The sequence below is a fragment of the Corapipo altera genome, unplaced genomic scaffold (genome assembly GCF_003945725.1).
Source record: "Corapipo altera isolate COAL_440 unplaced genomic scaffold, ASM394572v1 62, whole genome shotgun sequence".
Classification (NCBI taxonomy): Eukaryota; Metazoa; Chordata; class Aves; order Passeriformes; family Pipridae; genus Corapipo; species Corapipo altera.
The window spans coordinates 11,037,386-11,055,676 of NW_020884894.1; the positions used below are offsets into that span (position 1 = coordinate 11,037,386).

The 18,291-nt window shown below is 51.3% G+C and overlaps 1 protein-coding gene across 1 annotated transcript; it reads left to right on the forward strand.

Annotated features, from left to right (window-relative positions):
* Positions 1 to 253: 253 nt before the first annotated feature.
* On the forward strand, positions 254 to 16,701 carry HYDIN (HYDIN, axonemal central pair apparatus protein). The gene is made up of 4 exons (XM_027646970.1): positions 254 to 439; positions 2,245 to 2,483; positions 5,235 to 5,481; positions 16,681 to 16,701. Exons 1-4 carry the CDS (start codon positions 254 to 256, stop codon positions 16,699 to 16,701), a joined length of 693 nt encoding a protein of 230 aa, XP_027502771.1.
* The last annotated feature ends 1,590 nt before the right edge of the window (positions 16,702 to 18,291 follow it).

Genomic DNA, 18,291 nt, shown 5'->3' on the forward strand with positions numbered 1-18,291 from the left:
GTGTTCAGCAGGGCTAAGAGTGGGCATTTCCAAGCAGCAATCTGGGAGCAGCAGCAAAGGGAACTAAGTGACCATTAATTCCTGGCTGAGCTGCTCGATGAGCTGCAGTTCAGATAACAAAGAGCCAAACTCCAAGCTCCTACCGGGACATTCACACCAGGAATCACAAGATGATTGGTGCCTATTATTGTGTCATTTTCCAGGCTTTCCTCGCACCTTGTCCTGCCGCCTGACCAACACCTCCCTGATGCCCATGGCCTTCACCCTCCACATTCCTGAGGACGGCTCTGGAGAGCCCAGCCTCAACAGCTCGGATCAGACATCCAGCAACACTCACCCATCCTGGAGAAAGGGAGCTCAGGGTCTCATGAAGCCAATGGAATTTACCATAACGCCCTGCAGAGGGACCATCTGCTCCCAGGCATTCCAGGATATCCAGGTATGGGAAGAGTCCAGCCATACACACTTCAGCAGGTGGGGCTGAAGCTTCACTGATGTGTGGGAGGGCTTTGGCACTGCCAGCTTTGAGTATTGTCTGAGTAAGAGCTCTGCACTGGTGTGAGGCCTCTTTTAGCTGGGTTGCTTGGGATGTTCCTGAAGGAGCACAGTTTTGTTTCCGAAATCACAAGCTGAAATCATGTACCATATGGTCAAGTACAGAAGCCATTCATGTGTTTTTGAGAGGAATTTCTCTGATGGAAAGCAGCAGAGGAAGGATGAGGACAGAAGGTGGCTGTTAGAGGGAGGGATGTCATTGTATAAATCAGTTTGCTTTTCTTCCCTGTCTCATTTCTCCTCTCCTGGGGAGCAGAATGAGTTGTATTCCCTGTGGGGATCTCCAGTGGGGACAGAAAACACTCTGCAGCCATGAACTGTCCAGCACCTGCTGGGCCACACTTTACCCTCAGCTTCCTGCTGTAAAGCTGACACAGCTCTGGAACTGGGCACATGCTGTTCATTCTGTTCAAGTCAACAGATTTCCTCTGCATTTATGTCACTGTAGTCAGGTGAAAAATTGATCCCTTAATTTGAATAAAGTGGTGAGTAGAGCATTAGTCTGATGTTGCTGGAGGGGGGATCTATTAGAGGCTTGAAAACAGGCTTGGGAGGAGGTTTGTTCTCCATCATGAGTGGGTTGAACTTCTGGAGCTGGTTAAACCCAGCCCTGACACAGTGGACTTGTATCTGTGGATAAAGCATCAGGTGTGTGAGAGTTCAGGTTCAGTCTCCTGGATCAAGGAGGAGGGAGGTGAATTTTCCTCTTGCTGCTTTTCCAGATGTTTGGGGGATAAATGTAACCTCAAAGGTGGGGGAGTTGCCAGGGCAGCTTTCTCTGACTCCACAATGAAATTCTGCCTTCCAGCTCTGCAGAGATAAAACCACCTCAGATGGGTGGTCCTGGCCTGTCAGTGGTGGGTTTTCATGCTCATACCAGGCCCTGACCTGCAGAGCTGTGTCAGCACAGCTGTCCCAGTGTAAGGCCTGCCCTCCCTTCCCCAGGCAGCTTCCAGCTCTCTTGCCCCATCCATAGAGGGAAGTCCATGAGAAACCGGAGGACAAGAGTGCTTGGGAAGGCTGGGCCATGCCACAGGACACACACACACTGCAGTTTTCTTTCTGCTTACTGCTTTCCTGCCCTGCTGTAGCCATGCAGAGCTGACTTTTCCAAAGCAAAGGGCACTGGGACACCTCCCTGCAGCTGATGATCAACGGGAAAAAAGGGCTTCAGTCCTTCAGGGGTTGTTGAGAAGCACTGAGAGCCTCCTGGGAAAGAAGACTTTAGTGTTGGGGTTTTGTTCAACTGGTTTTGCAGAGTTATCCTTTGGGCTCTCAGCAATATCCTCCAGCTGTGTGGCTGCTGTGGTGGGATTGGAGCAGTCCTGGCTTCCCCTGGCCTTGAGCCTCTGTGCCAACCCAGCTCTGTTGTCAGGAAGCCAGGAAAGTAGCTTCCCTTGGCATGGACTCCAAAGAGAGACTGGAGGGTGAATAACCTTCTCCTGAGGAGGAACATCCCTTGGGTTGAGCAAAACTGGGTTAATGAAGTGAATCTGTTAAAGGAGGGTAAAATACAGGTTGTATAAGCTTTTAGAGAGTTGCTGTTGCCAGACACTGTAGGTCAAATTTAGGGAAATTAAACCTTTATGGTTTTTACCCTCCTCTCTTTAGTCCTTCCATTTCCTGCACCCCACAGCAGACCAGGGTCCATGGTTTCCATCTCAAGTTCATGTTTGGTTTGTTTTACAGGCTGGCACGTGCTCACACTGGAGGACTGAACCCAGTAAGGGAGTGATCCCCCCCGAGAGTGAGGTGTCTGTGACTGTCACAGCAAACCTCGATGACACGGGGAAATTCAAGGACAAGGTGAAGCTGTTCATTGAGAACAGTGAAGTGAACATCATCCCTGTGCAGGCTGTGGGCGTTGGCACCACCATTGTCACTGACAAACCTTTCTCTCAGGAGCTCAAATTTAGCCCCCACTTCAGGTAGGATCTCTCTCAGCTCCCGCTTCTCCCATGGGCTCAGCAAGGAGCAGTTTTGCTGTAGTCCTTCAGGCTCGATCTTCTTCAGAGCACAAGGTCCCAGCCCTGATTCCTCTAGAAACATGTGATGGCCAGTTGAGAGTTTTTAGATACCCTCAAAAGCCACCAAAATGGAAGCCAGTCGCTAAATTGTCGCTGAATTGTCTTTAGTTCTGATACTTTTATTTCCTCACTTTATCAAGTAACGATTCGGAGGAAAACAGCAGGTCCCGGCAGCCTCTGGCTGGAAAATTCTACATTACCAGTATAAACATATTTCTCTCTGCAATAATGTTGCTTGCTTTTCCGTTCCCTATGGAGCATCATCTCACAACAGCACAAAAACCTTGGCAGTGGCTTCCTGGCAGCTCCTCGACTAAATGAATGGTGTGGTTTTATTTCCCCTCTGCCTGGGAATCCGGGAGGAGCAGCAGAATTTCTCTGCCCTGTGATACCCCTCCAATTGTTCTTCCCCAGCTCCCCTGCAGGGCTGGGCTTTGTTAGACACAGTGGCTCTTCCCTCGTTTGTTCTGCCTGCTCCCTTGTCTCCTCCACAGCGGAAACCTGAGGCACAGACGGGCAAAGGTGGCTGCAGGACCAGCTCCAAAAGGGACAGGAAAAGTCCAGTGAGGGAGGTTGGGTGGGATACACTGGGAGTGTGAATTCATAGAGCTGAGCTTGCAGGAGGGGGTTCACTCATCCTAATGGCTTTGTCAGAAACCAGACGCATTCTTGTAAACAGGAGAAAAAGAAGCCTTTTCAAAGTGCTGTTTGCCTTGTGCTGGAGAGCTCTTGGGATGGGAAGAATAGTCTCCTCAACGTGCCTGTTCTTTTCCCTGACTGCAAAGAGGGTCCACAGTGCTCCCAATACCCAAATTTTGGGGTAGAAAGAGCAGGTTAATCCCACCTTAGGCATTTAGGATAGATTTCAAGGGGTTAAATATGCACCCACCAGCCATCCACACAAGCAGAGACGTTGCAGGGAGGTGGGTGCTAGTCCACATCTCCTGTGCTCTGTGCAGCCACAAACTGGCTACAAAACAGAGGGGACAATGTTGGTGTGACTGGTGTCATCATCCTCTGCCCCCTTCCCATCTGTGCCTGCAGGCCTGGTTTGGGGTTGTTGCTGGTGCTGTCAGCTCAGAGCTACCACCCAGGGAGCTGAGTTGGGACCCAGAGAACAGCTCCCAGAGCCACAAATTCTGCATCTACCCAGAGCTTCTCCAGGCTTTCATCTGTTGCTGTCCCCAACATAAACCGTTTCATACTAAGCTTGCACACATCATTTGTTAAGAGTCTGTTTCAGAGCGAGTTTCCCCCATGCCATCCCTCCTGTGTTTGTGTGGAGCTGCTGGCAGCAGACCTGTGCCTTGCCAGCCACATAATCCGTGCCTTTCAAAAAAACCAATAACTTTTCCAGGAACAATTTGTTTCCTGGCCATGCTCAGATTTATTGAGAATAAAATAATGGCTCCAGACTAGCCTGCAGTTAGTGTTTCTTTACATGAGGGAATCAATTTCCATTGAACATTCATTTTGTTTTCTGTCTAGCTGAAGTGAGCCAGTCATCTCTTCTTGTCACTCCACTCCCTCAGTAGCTAGACCTGGTCTTGCTGCCATCTTCATACTGGGGAAACTTCTGTTGATCCCGTGTTCTCACAGCGCATTTCTCTTCCTAAAACAACAAACCCAGCTACACTGTTCAGGCAAAAGATGATCTGTTGGGAGCAATGAGGGTTGGATGCTCTCGAAGGGCTGGGGTGTTGAGGAGGATAGCAGGGGTGCCAGGGCAGGAGCCCCAGCAGGAAGGCAAGTGGTGCCCAGATCACCAGATGAGTCTCTGTACCCTGCAGAATCCCAGTAGCACCCTCAGAGGATGCTGCCACCTGAGGCAGCACCTCGCCAGGAAAAAGTGAAACAGCAGCAAATCTGTTCCTCCCTCTACTCGCAGCTGGGAGTGGCCAGCTCGGTGTCTGGTACAGTGAGACCCTGGAAAAACCCTCAGAGTGTTAAGCAGCAAAGGCTGCTGATGCTCTGAGATGAGGCAGCAACTGAGAAGATCCTTTTCATGAATGTGGTGGGGAAAAAACACCTGTTTTTCCCCGTGGAGTTAAAAAAATAGTAACCCCCAAGGGGGTGGTGTCTCTCAATGTTGACCCAATCAGTGCCCCTGCAAAATTTAAACATAGCAGACAGGAAAAGAAGAATGATGATGTAGTTGGAGGAGAAGTGGCCTTGTTTTAGATCACGAGGAGAGAGAGAGAGGGGCCAGGAGCCCAGCTGGGGGCTTCAGAAACTCAGAAACAGTGTTAAACTGGACCAAGTACTGTAGCTGAGGGCTGGGGGAAGTTTCCCTGCTGTGAGTGGACAGCCAGAGATACTAAAAGCGTGGTGGAGCAGCACTGAATGGAGAATTGTGGCAGAAGACCAAGAAGATGAGAACCAAGCAGCAAAGATGGCATTGCAGCTAAGCAGAGAGACACAGGGATGTCTAATGGAGAGAGAGAGAGAGAGAGGACTAAGCTCAACAAAGACAGTTTTGGGGTAAGACTGAATTGAATCTCCCCAAAACCCCTTTGAGACCCCTCCTTTGAGGGAGGGGTGGCCTTTGAGCTTTGAGCTCGAGTGGCCTTTTTGGTGGAGGTTTTATTGCTGAAAGTGCAGTCAGGGAGCTCCATCAGGGTGCTGGTGATGCCATCTCTGCTTCTCTTCCAGCCTCACTCCCTGCTGTTACCAGTTCAAAATAACAAACAAAGGGCGACAAACCCATCAACTGTTCTGGACCACAGAAGGGTTCAGCGTCGTTCAGCAGCGTCGTGCCCTCGGTACCACCAAGGGCAAAAGCACTTCCCAGATCCCCAAACCTGCCAGCCCCGTGTTCAAGCTGCAACCGCCACAGATGGAGCTGGTGCCGGGACAGACTAAGGACATGGTGCTGGAAGGCTTCTCCAGCACCCCTCAGGTGAGGTCCCACCAAGGGCTGAGCCTTTCCCTTCAGATCCCCTCCACCGGGGCTTCTCCTGCAGCCCCTTGACATTTGCCTGGGAGAAGGAGCAAGTGCCTTCAAGAAACCATTTTAAGGCCACAAGTTTCCATGGCAGCACCAGTTGCTTTCCTTGCTGGCCACCATCAGTTGCTAAGGCTTTTTTGTGTTTCCATAGCTACCAAAACCCAGTGCTGATCCCAAAATACAGACTGAAGGAAATATTGGTCCTTCAGGGCAAACAGGAGGTTACCAGTGTCGTGTGCTGAGGCAGAAAGGAAGGGCAGAGAAAAAAAGTTACACTTAGACTGAGAGCCCAGGCAGAAAGCAAATGAAACAAGTGCCAAGTGCTTTATCTGGGGAAAGCAGGGAGTAAAACAAAAGCCCTGTGAAGGGAGGGAGTGTCTGGGAGCAGCACTGCTTGTCCTCTGCAGACAAACGTGGGCAGAGGGGTGGTCTAACCCTGAGTCCTGGAGGAGGAAAACCAACCCTGTGTCAGCTCTAATGATCAGTGTGATGTCCATCCATGTGGGAAACTGTTCCCAGAGATCATTATAATTGACAGCTTGACTTTTGTCAATATTTCCATAACTGCTCCCGAGTCTCTCAGCCAGCCCTGGTGTCCCAAGGGCAGCCAGGCCTTGCAGCACCCTTGGAAAGCAGCTCAGAGGAGCAGATTTTAGCAGGGCCTTGAGATGTTCTCCTCCCTGGACCTTTCTTTCCAGGGGAAATACAACTCTGCAGAGAAGCTGCCAGCTAACCCTGGTGTGCATTCCCTGGTTCCAGGACCACTGGGCACAGATGTGGAAGTGAATGTGAAATGTATCTGCATGAAAGTCCTGCTGAGACTGGTGTTCTGAAAGGTGTTTTAATGGGTTGCCTCAGTGGTAGCTTGAGAAAGACTCGATTAATCACCAGCAGCGGGACTGTCCCTGTTCAGTTCTGAGCCCAAGGTTTTGCTGAAAAGGGAAAAAGGTTCTAGAAAGGAAACAGAGTGACCAGGGAACTGGTGAGGGTGTCTTGCCTGGAAATCCAAAAGGGCATCTGTGAGCTCAGCGTGGCTGCCTGGCTCCTGCAGTCAGAGCCAAGACCCTGGAAGTGGATTTCCACCTTCCTTGGGGCTGAAGAGCTTCACAGTCTCTTCATCTCATTGCAGCCCATAAAACTGGACAAAGGGGAGGAACTTCACATCCAATTTAACCCGGCTTATGAAAAGGATTTGAATAGCTGGGTAGCAAAGAAGACACTGAACATGAGGTTCATGGAGCATCCCCATGAGGAGCAGATCACCATTCGGGGAGAAGTCCACTTCCCAAACCTGCATATCCAGACCAAGGCCCTGGACTTTGGCTACATCATGAATGCCACTGAGCAAGTGGATTGTGTGGCAATGACCAACTGCAGCCCAATCCCTGTCCACTACCACTGGTCCTTCCAGACAGACAGCCAGGTGAACACCATAAGGTAGGTGCTCCTTTGCTTGGAGCTCTTCTTCCTGGGGTCCTGTTTGTGCTTTGCAAGGACCGAGGCTGTTTGCCTGGGATCTGACAAAGTGCTTTTGAGATTTCCTTGCGGAAATAACAACAACCAGCCGTGGTCAGGCTGGATGCTCAGGGAATAGGTGTTCTCCACCAGTTTCATGCTGATGTAGCCCCCACACTGGTTTTCCCTGGAAATGAAAGCTGCTTTCTCAGACCTCTGTGGCCTGAGGCAAAGACCACCTTGGTGAAGGCAGTTTTCAGCTGTTAAACCACACATCACCTTCCCAAACCAGCTCTTTGGTGTTTGACAGTGATCAGCAGGTTCTGCTGGGGCTCTAGGGGTGGCTGTAGCTGTCTGTGGGAGCACTTGCCTGAACATCCCTGGGAAGCAGGGCCATACAAGGCTGGGCTGGGCTTTCCAAGCCCAAGTGCAATCCTGCAGTAGTACTGGGGCACATCTGTAAACACATTTCTGGCAGTTCCTCCTGCTGTGACCTGTGCAGAGTGCAGAAGTCTGGTCTGGGCAGTTTTTATTAAAGAAGCAAACAGTTTTTCCATAATGCCCCAGGAAACTGAGCCCAGTTAACCACTGGCCATTGAAGTGCTGCAGTTACAAAGAACAGAGCTCACACAGACAGAGTTTTGTTTGGGGAACTGGGACTTGGCTCAGAGGAGATGACCTCTTGGGAGTTGGAAACTAGCTATGATTCTGAGGAGGGCTTGGGGAAGAAGCCCTGGGCACTGAGGCAGCCCATTCCCAGCTGGGTCTTACCAAGTCCCAACAGGTTTTTTGTGTGGCCCTTCTTGGTGCACAGGACCATCACAAGCAGACCCTGGAACACAGAAGAAAATCTGCAAAAGCAGATGGTGGGAGGTGGAGAAAGAAAGAGGGGCAGGGCTGTAAGCTCTGCTTCGAGGCCTCTGTCATCTTCTGGCAAATTAGATTAGGGTTTAATTACAAGCTAAAGGGGAAATCTAATTTTGATGCTAGAACAATGCATATATTTTATAATAACAGAGAAACAAGCACATTCCAGCGAAGCCCACAAGGAATTAATTTCCTCTGAGGCCACTTGTTGGCTGCTTGCCTGTTTCTCTTCACTCCTATTTTTTTTAGAACCAATTTAGGTTTTTGGAAATGGGAATGCTGAATCAGTTTCCAGCTTTTAATCGCCCCATCTCCCACTAAATTGGCTTTGCTGGACCTGAGCCTTTAGGCACTCACTCTTCCAGCTGATGCTGAGTCACCCAACTCTGCTTGAGTTGGTGGCAGCTGAGGGTCCCAAGCATCTGGCAGGAGAGCAGCCTCTGCTCCAAAGGGTTTGGCATAGCCCCTTTGCTGGCTCTTTAGCCCTGTTCTGTTCTGCATGTTAATTAAGCAGTAATGTATTCTCTCTGGGTCCCTCAGCAGCCACCATGTGATTCTCTGTGGCAGAGCTGGAAGTGAAGATGGTCTCCAAGCTATTAACACCTCAAATTGCTCATTAAGAGCCTGGCAGAAGGGCAGCATGTCAGATATTATTTCTGGTCCACATTAAGCACTGTTGGTGCTCTAAATGTTCAGATCAAACTAACTCGGTCTGACATCGAGGGAATCAAACATCAAGTCTCAGGAAGGTGAGATCAGTAGAATTTAACCACCCATACACATCCAACCTTGCTGGAGCTGAACAGCAGAGACTCCCAGCAGCCATTTATTTTGGCCAGGAGAGAAAAATGTTGTTTTGCTGCCTGGACAAGTCTGTGTGCAATTGTTCAACCCATTTTTTCCTCTCACTCTCTGGTCAGTGCTGCTGCTTTGAGCAGAGCAAAGGTATAAGCAGCATGGTCCAGCTGTGGCTGAGGGGTTGGATGTGCTCAGCTTGTGCCAACCCATGTCCCTTGTCTGACTGCTGAGCCATGAGTCTCTCATGGTTACTCCTTGCCTACACCTACAGGGTTAGAGAGAGACTGAGAACAGGCTCCCCTCACCCCTTGGTCCTTTGATAGCTCAAAGTTGAGTCAAGGCTTTGCACCAAGAAGTTTTCTGTGGTGTTGGAACAGACCTCCAGAATCGCCCCGCTGGAGATACTACACGTGGAGTCCAATTCAAACATTTCATCCTATTTGTTACCTTCAAGGTTTCTTCTTGAAAGACTGATTTGTCCCCTTTCTAAGGGTAGTGACCAGCTCCTCAGCTTTCTTGGGGTTTCCCCTCAAAAGGAAAATGTTTAATCAAAAGTAACACTACAAGGGTTTTCTCAGAGGCTGCCAGAGGCTCAGCCCCAAACGTAGCTGTTCTCTGGAGTTTTCATCCTTTATTAAGCCTTGTCATTTGCACTGAACGTTGCTGTTCCTGCATCACCTCTTTGGCCCCTTCCTGTGAGACGTGTTCCCTCCCTGGGACAGAGCTAACAGGCACCCAGTGGTCCGTGTGCCAGGGTGGATCAGCAGGGAGCTCTGCACCTTCATGGCACATCTCAAACCCCCTCCCTGTATTGATCTGACGTCTCTGGAGAATGGGAACTTCTTGGCTACAGATCCAGTGTAATGAATTGCCGGTAGGTTCTTCGGGGAAAGGATTTGTTGAGCTAAAGTTGTAGAACGTGACTCTTTCCATTCCATCCAGGGTTTTCTCGGCCAATTTGTTTTGAACGAGCCAGGAGCCTTTCTCCTCCCAAGTGGGTCTTCCTTATAGCATCAGTAATATCTCCTGCCTCTGCCTTCTCTCCTTTCATGTCCCCTGGCAGGGACCCTTCGAGCCAGATCCCAGCCTTGGTGCTGGCCAAAGAAACCCCAGTTCTGTGTTAGAGTGGATGGGTTTTTGCTTTGCTGTTCTTATAACAAGGAAGAAATGGAAAATGCAGACAGTGAAAAAGAGTGCAAGGCAGAAATGTGACAGCAATGCTCTGTCAGCCACCCGGCGGGGAGAGGCAGGAACAATGGGAGCATCCATCAGAAAGGTGCACATGCCCCTGGGGCTGGGGACACTCAGATGAGTGACAGTCATGCACACGCCTTTCTTACCCCCTGGTGCTTTCAGCTCTGTGGGGCAGTAGGTTTTGGCCTTTGGTAACCCCACAGGTGCTATTTCCCTGTTTAAATCCTGTGGTAACTCAGAAAAGGAGGGCTGAGTCATGATGGAAAGTTGCTGCATGAAGTTTGGCAGCAGCAGAGCAGTGGTTTGCTGGGTGTAACAGAGGAGTGGCTCTTGGAGCAAGTGCTGGGCAGGGATCACCTCTGGGATGGCCACACACTGCTGCAGACAGCAGAGAGTCTCTGTACTCCTGGGCAGGGACACTGCGGAGCTGAAGCAAGGAAGACTTGGAAATTTGCTACTTGTTCCATTCAGATAGAATGAAAAGTAAGCAAGATGCTCTCCAAGGAGGGGTTTGTCAGCAAGTGTATGTTGTTAGCAAGTCTGTAGTAGACACACAAAGCTGGACATGAGGTGTGGGACAGTGATGCTTTGCCAGGACAAAGGTAGGGGTGGTGATGATTTCCTATTTGCAATGTGTCTGAGCTTCTTTCTCCTCTACCTTCAGCGTGGTGTCACCATGCACCTTCCATCTCTGTGCCTCTTCCAGCACAGTGCTGCTCTTTTCCCAGCTGGCAAGTCAGCCAGCCTGCCCCAGGCCTGGGCATGGCACCTTCTGGTTGAGCTCATGGGAGCACCGTGGCACGTTTGAGGCAGGTTCTTCTGCCCACTGTGAGACATCTGGAGGACACTGACTTGGGACACTGCAGTGGAGGTTGGAGTTCAGAACAGCTGCGTGGGAGTCGCTTTAACTGTTACACCTGGGCTTGGGGAGCCTCAGCCTCCTCCTTTGCATGAGGGTGACAGACCCTGAGGGCTGTCATTCCCCTCGGTGGACTGGGGAGCAGCCCCAGGGTGTTGGAGGGGCAGGCTGAGGGCAGGGGAGGTGAAGGAGAAAGCCTTGCCTGAGGGAAAAGCACTGCACATCCCAAGGTGTTGTCAGGTGGCTGCCCATCTCCCTGGCTTTGTCCTGTGCCATCAGGACCAACCCTGGGAGATCTCCATGTGTCACCCATGCCCCGAGCAGGCTGTGGGGGGCTGGGTGGGGGTTGCCTTCTGCTTTTAGAGCCAGCCAGCAAATGCTGGCTGGAAGGTGACTTCTTTTAGCTCTGCCAGCACTGCTCAGCTGCAAACCTGGGGCACAGCCAGCTTCTGCCTTTGCTTTCTGCACATCTTCATTAGCCAAGGCTCACAGTGGGAGCCCAAGGTCCTAGGCTGGCACTGTGAAGGGTGTCCCTCTCCCTGTCCATCCCATTCTGGGTGGCTCCTGCTTGAATTCCCTCTGGGCAGGAGGCACAGGAGGTTCAAGGCCCATCTCTGCAGAGCTTTACTATTTGTGAGACAAAAGGTTGATGTTTCCCTTTGGTTTGTTGGTGGGAACAGCCCTCACTCCACGTGGCAGAGATGAGTAAGGTGACATAATCTTCCAGACCTCATTTCTCTTTAATTTCTCCATCTGTTTCTCACCCTTCATTCTATTGCTGCTTCCTGCAAGCTGTGCATCAAACAGCTTTCCCAAGAGAAAATCCATCTGAAGCCCCTGGCATTGCTCTGCCCAAGAGTGCCATTTCTACTGTGGCTGTGCTCTTTCCTGGTGCATCCCTGTCTGCCACAGTCCGAGGGGGGATGGGGCCATGACACAGCACAAACAGGTCCGGAGTCAAGGCAGAGGTGCAAATGCAATACTTTTATTGAGGTGTGCCCAGGGTTTTATGAGTTCAGGTGGGGAAAGGGCTAGAACATGGGGTGGAGCATGAGACAGACAAACAGGGGAGGAACGTGGGAGGAACCGGGGAAGGAAAGGGTGAAGGGGAACTGTCTCCTCTTTGCAGCTTTTTCAGCCCATCAGAGAGGGGAGAGGGGAAGAAGGGAGCAGGCAAAACTCATGGTAAGCCTGGGTATGCCCAGGCTGTGCACTGTGCAGTGTGGACACAATGCAATACACATATTTGAAACCACATAATAGCAGTAAAGTCCATATAATAAAGTCCTGTCAATTGCTGCCTGTCTTTCTCCACGCCTGGAACCACTCCCATCCTGAATCTTGCTCCTTCACACCTGTCTTCACAGGGTAGGTGAGAAATCTTTAAACTCTTAGGAGAAGGGGCTCAAGCCCCTCTTGCTAAATTTGAATCCGGGTGCCAGATCTTCTTATGTTTTTGGCTGTAAGTCTGCACAGGGTTTTTTGTGCTGATTCCTTCTAGCCCATGGGGCTTCCTAGTGCAGAGGGGTTGGGGAGCCCAACCTAAAGCTAGATCATGTCACTAAGAGCATCATCCAGACACTCCTTGAACTCTGACAGGTTGCCATGGATTGTCTTTGCCAACTCAGAGAAGAAGTAGCAGCTGGGTTAAGGTGAGGACTTTGGGATGTCAGGGATGTGTCACCATCCATCTGTATCTCTTGCCTGGGACAGGGAGGCAGCCAGGGGCAGAGAGAGGGGAAACCTTTAGCTGTGTACAGCACAGCAGCTTGGAGAGGACTTCAGCTCCCAGGAAGATTGAATTGGGCTCGGCAAAAAGCAGGGAAGCCCGAAGAGATGCCCACCCCACAGTTAGTAGCGTGGGATGCTGTGAGGAAAGATTGATTTACTCCCCACTGTGTGCTTCATGTAGCAGAGGGAAGCCAGAATTCCCAGGGGGTGAGGGACCCCAGGGGTCCTTCAGGGCCCAGCTGCCATGCCTTGCATTTTTGAGATCGCCTGACCCAATTAGAGCTGCCTTTCCAGTGGCTCTGCTCTCAGGAGAATCAGCTTTCTCCTCCGCAGGAAACCTTTCCAGCTGTGAGCTTGCTGTGTGTGTTCCCTCCTCAGTGGTAACTGTCACCTCCCTCCTGTCTCCTGGCCTCCATCACCCCACTCTTGTCCCCAGCAGTCCCTGGTGTCACCTGGACCCAGCCAATCCTGTCTGGTCATCCCTCTTTCCATCTCCAGGAGCTCTGTGGGGCTCTGACTGTGAGCACATCCCAGGAGTACACCTGCCTTGCTCTGGGTAAAGTAGGGGGGAATTACGTTGTACTACGTGAGTGACCTTTAACAGTAACACAGCAGTGATGTTAGCTTGGCTTTAACACTGGGTAAAAGCCCCCCACAGCCATAATCTGATTTCTGCCAGGGTGAGGATCCCTGCTCCTTCTGAGCAGGGGATGGACAGACGCTCAGCAGGGTGGAGCTTCAGCGTCTGTCTGATTAATTTTGGGATTCGATCCTAGGAAGTATATTAAGCTGGAGGGGGTTTTTCATTTTGTGTTCATTATCTGTGTTTCTGCTTTACCTTCTCCTTCCCTCCCCCGTGGTGACCCGCTGCAGAATCCCCTCCGAGGGGTGCGCTGGGCTGTGGCTTCGCTGCCTGCCCGGGATGTGGCACGTCAGCACGGGCCGGTGGAGACACCTTCTGGGGTTCAGCAGAAGTGGTCGAGACGAGCAGGGATGTTTCCTTTCAGGTGAGGACTTCAGGACATGCTCCATCATTTCGGCTCCCTCCCTTTCCTCGCTCTGCTCTTGGCCCCGTGGAGGGACAGCGATGCCAGCGGGCAGAGGGGCCGCCAGCCTTGCCATGAGCCTGCCCTCAGGGTTCAGTTTTTGAGCCATCTCCTGCAGCCTTTGCCCTGAGGACAGATTGAGAATCTCTCTCTTCCCATGGCTAGAAGCCTTCTGCTTTCCTGTCTGATGCAAGCAGGAGCAGCCTGCTGCTCTTAGCTGTTTATGCTCAACCAGATGTACTGCTCACCCTTGCAGCCATACTCTTTGTATTTACAAGTTCTTAGCACTTGTCCCCATGGAAACATCTTAAAATGGTGAATGTCCAGATCCTGGCCACACAGATGGCTGGAAAACATCTCTCCTCCTTTGCTCTTCGTTATGGGAGTCAATAGTCTTCTGCTTGCAGAGCTGATTTTTGAAGTAGCTGGTAAGATTGTTGTTGGTGCTGATTGCTTTAAGTAGCACCTCCAAATTACAGCTGTTGGGCTTGTTTAATTTTGAACAAAGACTACAAATTGGATTTACTGTTAGAGATACTGATTTGTTCAGAGGGACCTTTGGCTGGAGTCTGATGGAGAAACATTTTTCTGTCTGACAGAGAATCAGGAGTTCACTCGATGCTTTTAAATCCCCTGACTGCTGTGCAAAGCATAAGGAAGGGGAAGACTTAATGGGTAATGTTCTGTCATCTGTAAAATCAGTGCAAGCCAGAGTAACTCCAGCAAAGTCAGTGGAGACTGATTCCAGGGCCACAACTCGACCAGAGAGGGAAGTACAGCTGCTGAAGAATGATCTGCTCGAGGATCTGCTGTGCCTTCCTGCAGTGCTGATTGTGGCTGGTCCTGGTCCAGCTTAGGTTGGACCAAAGTGGCTGAGGAGCTTTAGGGCCTGCACCTTGCAAAGCTGGATGAGCTACATCATGTAGAAATACTCTGGGAGAGGCATGAGCCATGTTGGATGGAGCTTGATGGGCCTCAGACCCCCCTACAGTGATGACATGCTTTGAGGCCCATGTGTTTCAGCAGCAGCTGAGGACTCTCAGTGCACCCAAAAAGCAGATCTTGCAAACACCCTCGAGCTGTCCATGGCTTGCTCCAAAGTGCCCTTTCAATCTGCATCTGATTGCCTGGAGGAGAAATTCAAGGGCTTCATAGGGTCCTGTAAACCCATGTGGATGCCTCCTGGCATCTAATGGGTACCCCTGTGCATGGTCCCTGGGGCCTGGCCAAGGATGCTGCACACGTGGGTGCTGTGCTCTAGTGCCTTCAGCACTGCTGAGTGTCCAGAAGTCGGCTTCAATGATCCTTGTGGATCCTTTTCAACTCAGGATATTCTACAGAACTCCTGCATTTAACGCAGAGGGGTAGTGGCTTCTGGCACACGTCCGTGGTGCTGGCAGGGGCTGCAGGGACCTCGGGCGCTGCCATTGCTGCTTTGGGGTGACTGGAGGCTCTCACATGGCCTGAGCTGGCAGGGTTGTGCCATCCCACGTGGATCTCCACATGTGCTTTGCAGAAGCAGTGTGATTCCTCACTCCTCTATTCTGGGAGGCAGGTGTGAGAAGTGGTGTGAAGCTGTGTCCCGAGCAGGCTCAGAAACCAACACACAGGCTGAGATTTTTTTTTTTTTTTTTTTTGTAACATCTCTGATGCTGGGAGCAGTAGGTGGCACAAGGTTCTCCTGGCCCTTGCAGGAAAGACTCCTCTCTCCCTGGTGTCAATCTGCCCATGCTCCCACTAAATCCCTGTGTTAATTCCTGGATGCATTTTGACTCATGAGGAGTAGCTGAGTTGGGTGAGAAGGACCCAGAGGGATTGACACCTTGCTGTCAGTCCCTCCAGCTCCAGACTGACCTACTTCTCTCAGGAGGCTCCTAGTCTCAGCTCCACAGTGCTGGTGGAAGCACTTCCACAACCCTTTGGCCCCTCTGCTTTGGGATGGGTCCTCTCTGCAGGCAGAGGAGCTGCTCTCTGCTACTTGCCTTCCTCTGCCTTCCAGCCTTGGCCTGGAAGTGCTGGAGGATGCTCAGGAAGTCCCAGTGCTCAACAGAGAAAGAACTATGCAGCACCTGGACTGATGTTGAACATCTTGTTACCTCCCCCTTCTCCTTTTTTGAGACACCAACTTCAGTGCCAGAACAATTTCCTTCCCAGAGCTCAGCTTTCAGTGGGCACCTTGGATTCCTTGCCCCCCTTCTTGTGACACTTGCTGTTATTCATTTTGACTTTTCCCCACTGGACCAAGTCCCTTGTGGGCTCTGTGCTGCTCAGCAGCAGGGCTTGTTCATCACAACATCTCCCAGCCCTGGCTCCCAGAGGGCTTCTACTTTAGGAGTGAAAAATGTTATTCTCTGGGCACCATGGTCCCAGGAAGTTGCCTCAAATCACTCACTAAAACTGAAGGTGGTGGAATAGATAATTTTAGGTCTCTTGGGATCTCTTGGGGGTTATTATGAGCAGAGTCTCTCATCCAGAAACGAAACTCATCCTTAGATAATAAGCTGCAAAGCTAAAGATGGTTATTCTTTGGGGAGCAAGTCATGAAAGGGACTGAATGCCCAGCTGGGAATAGAGCATCCAGGTTATGTTTGACTGAGCAGGGAATACTTGCAGCTCAGCATGCTGACAGGCAGGCACAGCTCGAGTGTGTCCCTCATATTAGAAAGACAAGCAGAGTTACCCTGAGCACCTGCTGTGATTTAAAACAGGGAGCGTGACCTGAGTCACCTGGGAGTGTTGGAAAATGTTAACCTCCCTGACACTGTCAGAGAAACATTCCAGATAAATACCTGGGAGAGCTGCAGTTTCTGGCACTGGCCCTTACTTCCAGGGGGGTGCTGTGGGGGCTGTGCTGGCTCATTGCTGGCTGGATCTGCCCCTTCATGCCTCAGTCTCACCTTTTTGCACGGTTTCTCTGTCTTTTCCTTTCTGCTGTGCTTTTTGCCTCCCCACAAGGTGTTCACCTCTGTCCTCTGCAAGCAGTTGCAGCTGCCTGCACTGCTGCTACCCCAGCATCATCCCTGGGCTGCTCCGAGCATGGACCTGCTCCAGCCTGGTTTTGGAGCAGCTGGATCTGACTGCTTCTGAGCTCACCACCCCAGCACCCACCCAGGGGCTGCATCCTGACAAGGAGCAGCTCATGCAGGTGTCCCTCCCTCCCTCCCACTGCAGGTCCCTGATCATAGTTACATTATTTTCCAGGTTCACCTCTTCACCACCTAAATTCAAAGGAGGCCTCCAGGTGCCACGGGTGAGAAGCTGCCCCCCAGGAAGGGGGTGAAGGGCTGTGACATCCTCTACCAGCCCTGAGTGTAGCCAAAGCGAGCTCCTATCTGCCTGCCACGGACAGGGGATATAATTGGGATGTCTCCTTGTGTCCCTCAGTCATGAAGAGTAGGATTGGGTGAGTTCTTTAAGCAGCTGAACTGTTGTGAATGGGTTTTGAGAAAGGAATGGTGAATGGAATGTTGAAGGCAGGGCCTTGTAACCAACTTTGTAAGGAGTCAAACTGACTTTAAATAAAGACCTGTAAAGCCAAGCCTGCATATTAGGTGAAATTACTCCTGTATGCATGGAGTGCTGCTATAAAGTAATACCTGCTTCTCAATACTGCACAGGTGTTAAGGAGTTTATTCTCGATTTTCAGGGACAGGACCAGATCTAATATCATTGTCTCTTTTATATTTGCTGCTTCCCAGCAACAGAACCACAAGCTCGCCTTGCTTTCAGCAGTGTCCCAGGATCTGAGAGCCCTTGGGTCTCTTGGGGAATGTGGGTGCATTGAATCTCTGGTTAGTTTAAAAAAGAAAAAGAAATCTTAATTTTTAGGGCTCAGACAGGGCACTTTAACTGCACTTTTTTACTGCCATTCTTTACACGCGTTCCTTTTTCTAGGGGTGCTGAAGCACACCTGTCTCTTTCTCCAAATTTTTTGTATTTACTCAAAGCTGAATCCAACTTGTTCCTCATGTGAATCCAGCTTGCTCCTCGTGGCCAGTAGGCACAACTGCTGCCCACTTTAACAAGGAAAAAGCACTCTGAAGTGGCTCATTAATGAGCATTAGATGACTGACTCTGAGTGTGGCTTTGAAAACATGAGAGGAAGGGAAAAATTCCCTCAATTCTCCTGGCTGTGTCAGAGTGGCTGCTGTGTCACGCCACCATGGGGACAGAGCCAGCGAAGAGGCAGATAATGCAAGGGCAGGTCATCTGCAAATTCACTTCTCGTTTCTCTCCATGTGCACGTGTCTTTCAGGGAAATCCCTTCCCGCGTGGAGAAGTCTCTGGATCGCATCCCGGCATTTAACAGCGTGACCCCGTGGGCTGCGTGTTCTTGGGTTCAGCAGCTTCCCCACGAGCCTCCGCCCTTCCCCCGCCCCATGGACGTGTGTTTCGGGGTCCCGGTGCCCGGGCTCGCCCCCAGCCGGGACGAGGCTCATTCCAGCGCCAAAGTCCCACCGGCGCGTTGCCGGGATGATCCCGGCAACATTCCAGGGGCACGGCGCTCCCGTGTGGCCGCGCTCCGCCACTGCAGCGCCGGCGTTCCCAGCGCCGATGTTCCCAGCGCCGGAATTCCCAGTGCCCTGTGCTCCCCCGCCCCTTGGATTCGGGACGCCCACCTGGCTCCCCCCTCCTGTCAGGGAGTTGTAGAGAGTGAGGAGGTCTCCCCTGAGCCTCCTCTTCTCCAGGCTGAACAGCCCCAGCTCCCTCAGCCTCTCCTCATAGGACTTGTGCTCCAGTCCCTTCCCCAGCCTCGCTGCTCTTCCCTGGACCTGCTCCAGCCCCTCCATGTCCTTCCTGAACTGAGGGCCC

Coding starts and splice junctions, on each gene's coding strand:
- HYDIN (XM_027646970.1), top strand. CDS start 254: ATGGCCTTCACCCTCCACATTCCTGAGGACGGCTCTGGAGAGCCCAGC. Junction 2,484..5,234: donor AAATTTAGCCCCCACTTCAG/GTAGGATCTCTC, acceptor CTTCTCTTCCAG/CCTCACTCCCTGCTGTTACC. Junction 5,482..16,680: donor GCTTCTCCAGCACCCCTCAG/GTGAGGTCCCAC, acceptor ATTATTTTCCAG/GTTCACCTCTTCACCACCTA.